General features: G+C 37.0%; 1 protein-coding gene across 2 annotated transcripts; it reads left to right on the top strand.

Moving 5' to 3' along the window:
• On the top strand, positions 1-7,965 carry LOC122281605. 2 transcript variants are annotated; one of them, XM_043093254.1, is made up of 5 exons: positions 1-617; positions 860-1,036; positions 2,420-3,952; positions 5,987-6,054; positions 7,593-7,965. In XM_043093254.1, the coding sequence occupies exons 1-4, from the start codon at positions 603-605 to the stop codon at positions 6,008-6,010; spliced, it is 1,749 nt and encodes a 582-aa protein (XP_042949188.1). In that variant the 5' UTR covers positions 1-602; the 3' UTR covers positions 6,011-6,054; positions 7,593-7,965. The 2 variants fall into 2 exon arrangements, with proteins under 2 accessions (XP_042949188.1, XP_042949187.1); XM_043093253.1 differs by lacking the exon at positions 5,987-6,054 and having other exon boundaries at positions 9-617.
• Positions 7,966-11,104: the final 3,139 nt, after the last annotated feature.

Below are 11,104 nucleotides of genomic sequence, written 5' to 3'. Positions count from 1 at the left end.
ACGCAAGACGGTTTTGACGACGACCGAAACACAGTTACACAGGTCTACTTCCTATATCATTTGGTCGGGACAACGTCAGTCGTCTGAATTTCCATTCATACTTCGGACTTCCATACATATTAGGTAGAGGAAAAGGTTCCCCAAACCGTTTTCACATTCCTGTACGCTTCTCTGTTCCGCTTCCTCACCGTAGGTCCGCAATCACCACCGCCCACTGTCACGCGCCGCGCTTCCCAAGGCACCGTTCCCCTAGAAAAACCTCGCCCAAAATTGCTTCATGCATCAAGCCACGTGTGCATATTCCACTTGTACGAGCTCCACTCGTCCACGTCACGGACCGGCTGGTGGGGACCACTCTTCTAGCGCGCCCATTGGGAAGAAACGAAGAACCGAAAACCGCACCGATGTTATTGGTTCTGCCATCATAGGTGGCAGCTCCGTGATTAAGGCGATGCAGTGAGGGTATTATGGTAATATAGCAAGGCTTCAGTTCCTAACAGACAGCTGCTGGAAAAGTAGGGGAAAACAGAACAAACCTCCCTCTCGTCTTCACGACTTGGTCGGAGACCCCCCCACCCAAAGGCTTCTGCGCATTAACGAAAATGGAAGAGTCCGAGGTAAAATTTATGTGACTAAATCTGTGATAGAATCTGACCCACCACAACCGAAACACCATTCGACAACCTCCACCACCGCCAACTACCTCCACCCTTTTTTTTCTTTCGGGTTATTTTGATTTTTGGAGAATGTTTGAATGGGGTTTGATTTTGATCTTCTTTCCGTTTGCTACTTTGGTCTCCTACGGGTTTTTTGTCAAGGGGTTTTGTTTGATTTTTTGTGGTTTTGGTTCTTTTGTTAGAAATTGACGGCTCTTAAGAAGGCCTATGCGGAGATAATCCTCAACACGGCGAAAGAGGCGGCGGCACGTATTATGGTATCGGAGAAGAAAGCGCTTCGGTTTCAGCAGGAACTCTTCTCGACGAAAGAGGAGGCGCTTCGGATGCTTTTGAGGCTAAAACAGATGTTGGATTCTAAGGTATGGTGGTTTTTACTCAAATGGGGTTACTTTTTAATTCTGTCTTGTTTTGATTTTCTATCTGTTGATGTAGCGATGGGAATATGCGGTTTGGTTTTGTTCTGGTTGTGTTTTGTGATGTGGGTTTGGAGTGAATCTTCGTTTGTTGAAGAAAGTTCTGATCTTTACTAAACTTTCGTCGGGATACTTTTTTAATTTTGATATCAATGGTAGTGTGCATTGCTGATGAATATTTTAGTTTAAGCTCGCGCTGTATGCAGAAAAACTTCTGTCAAGCTGTTTGGGATGTTTTTAGAAGTCATAGGGTCTTTGTCTCCCGCCTCCAGATGTTACTGGGCGTGATTGATGGTTTCACTCTCAATGTTTGATGGGTGGGAACTAAATGTGTCATTGGGAAATCCCATTTTTTGTTAATGATGGGTTCTGTCTCTAAAACTTATTATATCTTAAAAGTGACCATCTTGAGGTATGCTTGACTAGCAATGGTGTTGATGTTTGATGGGTGTATACAAAATGTGTAATTGGGAGATACCATTTTCGATGCGTTTTATCTTTAAAACTTGATTAGAAGTTTAAAGTGGACTGATTTGAGTATCCTTGACTAGCAAATGGTGTTTGATTTATTATCTTTAGCACGTGAGACTCATACCTGTTTGTTCAATTTGAAAGATAAGTAATTTTCAATTTTTTTCCTCAAGTGATTAATTTTGTAGCCAAACAGGGGTAGTTTTCACGCTTTCTTTTTTTTTTTTTTTTTTTTTTTTTTTTTTCTGTCTAGGTTTTAACGTCTTGTTTTATTCTTGTCACTTACTTTAAGAAAAGTTGGCTTTACATACTGAGTTGGTTGACATAAACAAGCAAGTGTTTTGGCTTTGTTGGTTCAAACTTTGTCAGGAAGGGACTGCACTGATAGAGGCAGGGAAGATGGGGAACTTGGCCCTGCCGTGACTACTTCATCCTTTTGTAATGTTTCACAGAATTGATAAGTGGATTTGTCACAAGGGCTTTGAAAGAATTTTATGAAACCTCAAGCATGTGTTTCTACTTCTGCATTTGGTTATCTGTTGATATGTCTTTGAAATCATAAGTCAGTTTTTGGAGTTTATGGAATTTCATAGAGCTTCACAATTATATTCACTTGACTCAATCCTACAGAAAAACTAGTTCAGTCTTTAGGCACAAACCAGACTTTGGAAGCTATTTCCTCTTTAGCTCAGGCTTAAGGCAATTAAATCATTATGTTGTCTATTTTAACATCAAAAGTTCCTAAGATTGATTTGGACCATTTTGCTCTGATTTTATCTAACTGTTTCTGGTGTGGAATTCATGTTTTTAAAAAATTACAGCATTGTATGATGGTTGAGTCTGTGTCCATGTTTATAGGTTACTGAAGCAGAGGTGACATCCTTAAGTCAACAGAAGAAAATTGAAGAGCTTGAAGCACAGCTCCAGGAAGCTGAGGATATAGTAAGGGACCTTAGAGAAGAGTTGAGAGAAGTTCAGGATAAACTGGAGGAGGTGACAAATGACCAATTGCAGCCTCTGGATGGATGTAATTTAGCGGGTGATTCTGTTGTTCATGAAGAAATATCACAAGAGAATGGACTCATGGCTTCTAAGTCTATATTTCCTCTACCTGATTCACAACTTGAGCCACTCACAGCATCTGACATGAAGAATGTTACTACAAGTGGGGCACACACGGGCAATAAGTGCTATGGTGAAAATGATCTGCATATGGATAATTGTTATCTTCCTAATCCTTATTTTGCCTCCATAGTAATGAGGAGCAAAGAACCTGAGCTGTACAGAAATGGATGCACCCAGCGAATTCGTGCGTTCGAAAAGTACCTTCTGGATGGAAAGCTGCCTTTTACTGGAAAAGTAGATGATGTAAAGAATGAAGTGTTTGCCAAAGGAGGTCAAGAAGGTAAAGGGGTGTATAAGATGGCAATTCAAAAGCATGATGATATACTTGGAGTAGAAGAGAAGAACCAAGATGAACTTAAAGTGATGAACAGAGATAGTAATCAGACCCAAGTGCCGGCTGTTAAGTCCATTTGTAGAAAAAGAAGAAAAAGAGCCACAAAATTCAAGAAAAGTAAAGCTCCCTCATGCAAACAAGTTAATGGGATGTGTGCGATACCTACTCATGAGGCTGAGAATATGCTTGGAGTAGAAGAGAAGAACCTAGATGAAGTGAAAACGATGCAGCCAAATTTAGGTGATATCCATTTGCAGGTTGTCAAGTCCTTTTGCAGGAAAAGGAAACGAGCTGCTAGATACACTAAAAGTAAAGATCTCTCATGTGGCTCCCTTGCTGATCAGTTCATAGAAATGCATCAAATCTCTGATCTTTGTAACTCCAAAACTTCCCCAAGTTTGGTAGAAAACTCTTCTAAGATAATTGAGAAGGAAGGTCAAATGGATCCAGTATCAACTGAGGGTCTGATGCCACACTCAGATTTAACTGGTATGGAATTACGATCTGTTGATTTAACTGAAAATGATGTGGAGTTTGTCAAGGCTTGTGGTGCTCGAAACACAATGAACAATGGTACAGATTTGATAAATGAATCAGATATGGCAAGACAGGAAAGTTTATCTGCAGGTAATTCTGAGGTTCAGGGATGCAGAACAGATGCTGAGACCTTTGATAAGTCCTTACTTAACTCAGATCTGAAAGCATCAAATTCAAATGATGTGGTTAGCCAAACTGCAACTAACAGGTTTCTCAAGTACACATTCACGAGAAAGCGCAAGAAGGAATCTTTATGCAGCCCAGATGGCAATTCATCTCTTGACAATGAGAAGAAGACAGTGGAGAAATGGAATGGTTCTCCGGAACCACAGAATTCTAGCCTGACAACAGAATCATCCCGAGATAGTCGACGACTGGCACAGGTTGCTCGTCAGGTTAGTGAGATGTTTATATGTGTGACTCTGAGCGCACATGGTTTGTTCTTGTGTGAGCATGTGTTTGTGCTAACCCTAAAAGTTCTTTTTTTTTTTGTTCTTTTTCCTGATTAGTAGCTTGTGCTAAATCTAAAGTTGCATGACAGTTACATCTTTTTGTTTATTGGTTAACAAGAATTTTATTACCAAGCATAGGCACAGCCCAAGTACACAAGAAGTATACAAATGAAATGCCTACTACACACTAGAAAGCAGGAAACTACGACCGAAACAGATTCAGTACATTATCATCATTCTTTAAAAAGATCCTAGCCCACAAACTCAAAGTAGAAAAGAAAAAATAATGAAGATCTTCAATAGAACACTCTTTATCTTCAAAGCATCTTCCATTCCTTTCTAGCCACATACACCACATCAAACACAAAGGAATCATTCTCCATCTGGCAGCAACACTTTTCCTTGCCTCAGAACCACGCCAACATGCGTGACAATTACATCTAGAACTGATAATGTTTAGCTAGCTGTGTTTTGCAAAATGACTTGATGAATTTCAGCTGAGCTTGAGCTGGTTCAAAGTTGTATACTAAGTCAAGTTGTTTTATCATATCCTAAGATAAACTCCTTTACCATAGTTATGCTAGATGTCTAGTCTATATGTTCAATGCTTTTCATATATGTTCTAACAGATGCAACTGATCTGAAAGATTCCCAGACATCTTATTTATTTGAATATTCACCAATGAAGATTGCTCTTACCCCACAAATGATTGGTCATTATATGAATTTCTTATTTATTATGATCATCAATGTCCCAGTCTGCCACAATTGTACAATTGTTTTTTTTCCTTGCATACGTGATGATCTAAACTGATATCAACCTTAATCATTTTGTAGAGCATATCTAGCAGAGGCCCTATTTTAATAGCTTGGATTGAAACATCAACATTTAGTTTCCTCGTTAGCTAAATTGTTTAAAAATCAAATTCGGTGATGAGTACTAGTTAATGTGGAATGTGGAAAACTGGATTGATACTTAGAACAGAACTCTTTTTTTTTTTTTTTATAAGTATACTTAGAACAGAACTCTTACTGCCATATAATTTGAGAACATCTGATGAGATGATAAACTGGTTATGGTGCATGAATCTCTTGCCTGCAATTTTGAAAGCATATCAGGCTTAGGCAAAAAGGAAACACGTGACATAGTTGGAGTTACAAATTTTGAAGATCTGCTCATGGATGGTTAGATACTATCACCGTAGCTTTCATCAATTGAGTGAAAAAACATTACCTGATTTCCTCTAAAGGAACCCGTCAGGGTGTAGCCAAGCAGTGAAAGGGCAGTTTTGGGATGGGCTGTAGTCTTGGGTATCTTGGGTTCGATTCCACACTAGAAGTTCCCTTGGATTACATGATATCCAGCTTTGACAGTTGAAGTCATGTATCCAGTGGTTACTTCCTAGCGTTGGGTCCAAAGAACTGTGACATGGTCGTCATAAAAAATAAAATAAAATTCCTCTACATGCATGACCTTTCATATACGTTTTTCATATACGTCGGGAACCTCTCCAAGGCAGGGCCGTTCGGACCCATTATTGCAAAGTAAACCCCGGTCCCGTGTACCGCATCCTTGGAAGTTTTCCTATATGAAACTAGTTAAATCGCTGGCTTTTCACCATTGGGTGTGGCCCCAAAAGATTGTTTGCACCCATGAGGTGTTAAACCTTGGACCTTGAAGGAAGTGATACCCCAAGACCAAGGCCTTTACTTGCCAATAACTGGATTTGTCACACCTTTCACCCTCTTGTCCTATATAAAGCCCATTCAATCAGCTAGACTATGACACCCGAAGCAACTGAATTATCATACTGTAAACAGTTGCTGTATCTTTCTCTAACTGGTTAGGGAAAAGTGTCGAATCCCATCCAATTGATTAAGCTTCCCAAGATTCCATGTTAAAATGAAATGCTTCTAGTTACTCTTTCTCTATGGTCCTTACCCTTTCATTTGGCTTTTACCATCTGACCTTTGCAGTTCATGTGGCATCCAGCAGTCTAGATACTTGGGCTTGGTGAACTCATTAACATGTAAAATAATAGGAGGTGAGTACTGCATTTAAAATCTTGTTTGGGCTACCTTCCTCTCTTGTTCACCACCCCAAGGGTATGAGAGGCACTTTGAAACTCAATGTGTAAAGCAAATAGACTTTCAGTTTCTTGCTTTTTGTTGATTGGAGCTTAAAGGTTATGGTTCAGTTTAAGCTGCAATCTATGAAGCAATTGGTTTCACAAACCATTGCTCTGGATGTTTTATTCTCTCAAGGCTTCCGAAACTTGAAAGATGATTCATTCAGTCACTTCAATACTCAAGCTGATATATACTATAGATCATACTCGAGAAAATTTCCTTCAAAGAATTTTTTAAGTTCTTGATTGATTTAAGGAGATAATACCTTGTTCTTTTGGACTTTTTTTTTTTTTTTCATATGTTATTATTGATGATCATTTATTTCATAGGCAGTCACTGATAACAAAAATTTTGTCATAGACAGTTGGACACTCGTCATATAGTTAGTGCCCCTGGACTTTACTTACTTTTCAGGATCTTGTACTGAACTTTTGCAATCAAATATGGTTTTAGTATGTCATATCCAATCTTCGACAATAATTTTCCATGTTCCTTCATTCCCTTAATTAGGGACGAAACTATTGGAGAAAGCCAAACATTAGAAGACCCCAGTCGTTCTTGGAGTGGCAAGAGTAATAGCAAGACTCACTGAAGAGTTGAAACTAAGGATTGAAAGTAGCTAAATCGCCTGAAGAGTAATAGCAAGACTCACCGAAGAGTAATAACAGATTTACATATAGTCAATGCCTGAAACAACCAACTTGGGGGGTGGAAATTTTTTGGGATGAAATAAGCTGTTTGATTGAAATTGTTTGAGGAGCACCATTAACAAAGACCCAAAAAAAAAAGAAAAAAAAAAGAAGCTAGAAACATATATATGTAAATTCTTGGGGTGGGTAACAAGAAAGAGAGGACCCACATCAAAATACCTTAGGGCCAAGTCAGAGGTAACGTTGCCTTAAACTACATTTCAGAAGCATGGTTTTAATTTGGGCGGGCCAAATGCAGGGGCAAAATTGTGCATAAATTATTTCTTATGTCAAGTCTTTGAAGGGTTGAACGTAGCATGACCATGATATGGGGTGGGAAAAATATTAGGAAAAATATTTAAGTCTTATGCACACTAATTATTTTTAATAGAATATGATCATAACCATATGATATTAATGTGGTGCACTCATAAACACGGTTGCTGTGTTTATCAACATGTGGGCAAAACCAATGATGAAATCTTTTTTAGTATTCAGGATAAACTTTCTGTTACTTTTTAGAAACCAGATTGATCTAAGTCTAGAAGTCTGAATCCCGATCCATTTAGTAAGAGGCAAGTCTTGTGCTGGTTGTACGCTAAGAACTATGCTTCTATCACAAAAAAGCTTGGATGATGCTTATTCCTTGGTGGATTTGTTCCTTGTAATATTCGTGGTTCAGTCAGCGTGACAAGTTTTATATATATGGTGGTTTCAGAATTATGCTTATGAGATTCCATCTTAATGCATTTTCTCTTTCACAGCTTATATCTTTGTCTGAGAAGAAATGGTGGAAGTAGAACTGGCTATCCCTCACATACCATCGACTTGGAGTGGAAATCGAATCTTGGCTGCACTGAAATTTTGGAGAGCTGTGTTATAAAAAAGTCAGGCAAACAGGCAGTCGCTTTATCAATGAAGAGCCATAGATCCCCAAATAATGCATGAGCATCACATATCCATTATTAGTATTGCTGCCTCGCTCTGATGTCCCTCTCTTTTGTCAAAAGTTAAAAATAGCTTATATTGTAATTGGCATTGTTGTCCAGCTTGGGCCAATTCTATTTAAAAGACATTTTTACCCTAACAAGGTTCTTTATGTTATTGATATCTATCTCGGTGCTTTGACCTCTCGAATTTGTACTTTCTGAAATCCTGAGTAGCTCAATTCAGCGTTTAGATTTGCTCCCTAATCACTAGTTTGAGTCCCCTTAGGATTACTGGAGGTTTACCTGAAGTTAACGGAATCTCGTGAGATTAGTCGAGGTGCGCGCAAATTGACCCGAACACTCAAGGATATCAAAAAAAAAAAAAAAAAGTCACCCATTTCTATTTTTCTCTTGAAAATGCTTTTTCATGCATTATACATTCAGATCGAGCTGCCAATCTTTGCAATTTGTGTCGTTCTACAGCAAAAGTAACACGTTTTGAGACTGTGTTTGTATTATTTATATGTTTAAAAGTAATTTTTCAAAATTAAAAGTTAATGGGATAAGTTGTGAGAGGATGTTAACTCGTGAAGAACGAATTAGGTATCATTCTTTTTACACATTTTAGTAGGATTTTTTTTTTTTTTTTAAATGAGTTTTCACCATTCAAGTAAAACAAAAAATGTATAAGGGAAAATTAAAAGTTTGAAAAATATATTGCTCAAGTCTAAAGAGAAATAAAACATATTGATTTCTCACTTTACCATTTAAAAAAAAAAAAGAATTCTCAGTCAAATTTATGCTAACATTCATATCAGTACAAGTTTCGAAGATTTGTATAAAATTTATCTATATGAAATTTGTACAAATCATTTATTTTTAAAAGAACATTGCTCACCTTGCTTATAGGAAAGATTTATATTAGATGCCATGAAGTAAATACTAAATGCGTTCGAAATATAAATAATAGAAAAAATGACATTTACACTCTAGTGTATTTGATAATTTTTCGATATGGAATCCCATTTTTATTATATTTTTATTTGAAAAATTCAAGATATTAATTTTTATAATTACTATCTTTAGGTAAAGAAATACGTCTTATTTTCGCTAAAAGCATTTTCCCATCAATCATTCATTTGAACAATAACTGATATAAAATGAAGTAATAATTTTTATTTTCTCTTTAAATTATCTAAAGTGAATTTATAGAAAATTCTTTACAGAGGGTCTATGCAATTTCAGAATTAATTAAGACGTTGTTCCGAACCAACAATAAAAAAAAAATTATTTTTAAAGCTTATCTTAATTTAGGATTCATTTTTTAATTTTTTTAAATTAAATAATTTAGAATTTTGCCAAGTACAAGTCAGTTTCGTTTACCAATTCACACAACGATATTTTTTTATTTAAAAAAATTAAAAAAAATTGAGAGAAGAAGAAAATTTTCTATATCATGAAAATTATTTTTATCTTTAATTCACATCATTTCATTAAATATATACTTTACTTATCAATATCGGTATATGAATCGATAGACTTAAACTTACTTGCAAGAATTTTTCCAATAATTTGCCGAGAAAAAAATTAAGAAAAAAGCAAATAAAACGGGTTTACCATTGTCCATCCTCATGGGACCTGTGTTCAAAGTTCAACCCTCTCAGCTAAAGCTTCTGCTGCCTTACGAGTGAGACGAACCTCAGAGAAAGCCTGAAGGAAAGAATCGAAGGAACGGAGAGAGAATCGAAGATGGGAATAGCGAATAAGGCAGGAGATTGGGCATTCAAAGCATTGACGGCCGGCCTGGGTGTCGCCACGATTTACCTCACGGCCACTTTCTCTGTCAACCTCTACCGAGGCCTTGCTTGGCACAACGCTCAATCCGTACCCATCTTCTCTCTATTTTTCTTTGTTCTTTTTGGTTCTAATTAATTTCCTCATTTATGGTTGGTTGATTGTAATCTGAGCTAGGTCTTATCTTCTTTGATCATGCTATCTCCGATATAATTCATTTGATACCACTGCTTTCTTACTGTCCGGGAAGTGTTTTTGCTGTATATGTGGTCGTTAATTTTGGTGCAATTTGTACATTATCAGTAAAGGCCTCAATGTTCACTCAAGAGTTCAAGATCATTTTTATAAAAAATTAAAAATTTAAAAATTTAAAAAGAAAAAAGAAAAAAGGACGTGTCCGACCCTTTCATGACTTCTTATAATCTCCTTTAGCAATCATGCTTTGCCTTATTCATTATTATAAAGTTATATGCTTTAGGATTTTACTTAGATAGGAAATGTAACTGTTCATGTAACTCGAAAATGGTGAGTGTTATTGCACACACACATGACAATGATGACATCATAAATGTAATTCCTCTACTCAATATGTCAAGGCTCGATTGCTACTCACACTAGGTTTCTGTTTTGAATATGTAGATGTCTTGATTGGTGTATCTCATGTATATGCCTTGTATACTCGGGCAACACCTTACGTGATCATACATAAGGATTAGCTTACTTATTTAAAAAACAAAATATGCCGTGCAATCATTGGGTGAATAAGAAGTTTAGAAGATGTTAAAGAATATAATATTAAATTAAATCTACCTCAGCTTAAGTTTTTGAGATAAATGGTGATTTCACATGTAATCAGAATAAAGATCCTGAGTTCGAATCTTGACTCTACATTTTATCCCATTTAATTAAATATTTTACGTGTTGTGCCTGCTCATTGAGGGGAAGTCTAGCCTACACGTGAGGGAGAATGTTAAGAATATAATACAAATAATTAAATATACCTCTTTCCATTAGCTTAAGTTTTTAGGACAAGTGGTGATTTCACAGAAGATTATGAGGATAGATAGTTTTTTGCGAGATTAAGAGTCATACGGTGGCATCGATGGTGTTTATGCTGGTGCTTGTTAGAAAATATTTGGAAAATGATGTGAAGGAATTACAAGTTGTACAATGTTAGACATGATAATATCATTTGGATACATGAATTATGAAAAGAGAAAAACGTGAAGCAGTAGCCCTCAAAGGCACTCCAGAAGGCTTCTTCAACAGCTCTCGAGGTCTACGACAAGGGGATCCTCTCTTCCCACTTCTTTTTATTCTTGTAATGGATGTTGGAAGGGGCAGTGGAAAGCGGTTTCATCTCAGGCTTCTCGGTAGGTGGTTCTCCTCATGGAAGCTTGACAATCTCCCACCTCCTCTTTGCCGATGATACCTTGATTTTCTGCCATCCGGATCTAGACCAATTTCGATCCCTACGTGCTCTTCTTCTTTGCTTTGAAGTTGTTTCTGGCCTCAAGGTGAACTTCGCAAAGTCAGAGGTAGTCCCCGTTGGC

The sequence above is a fragment of the Carya illinoinensis genome, chromosome 11 (genome assembly GCF_018687715.1).
Source record: "Carya illinoinensis cultivar Pawnee chromosome 11, C.illinoinensisPawnee_v1, whole genome shotgun sequence".
Lineage (NCBI taxonomy): Eukaryota > Viridiplantae > Streptophyta > Magnoliopsida > Fagales > Juglandaceae > Carya > Carya illinoinensis.
The sequence above is the reverse complement of the archived record's forward strand: the minus strand, read 5'-3'. Positions and strand labels throughout refer to the sequence as shown.

Excerpts from the sequence above, each read along its gene's own strand:
- LOC122281605 (XM_043093253.1), top strand. Across the intron at positions 1,037-2,419 it reads AACAGATGTTGGATTCTAAG|GTTACTGAAGCAGAGGTGAC; the intron begins GTATGGTGGTTT and ends CCATGTTTATAG. Across the intron at positions 3,953-7,592 it reads TGGCACAGGTTGCTCGTCAG|CTTATATCTTTGTCTGAGAA; the intron begins GTTAGTGAGATG and ends TCTCTTTCACAG.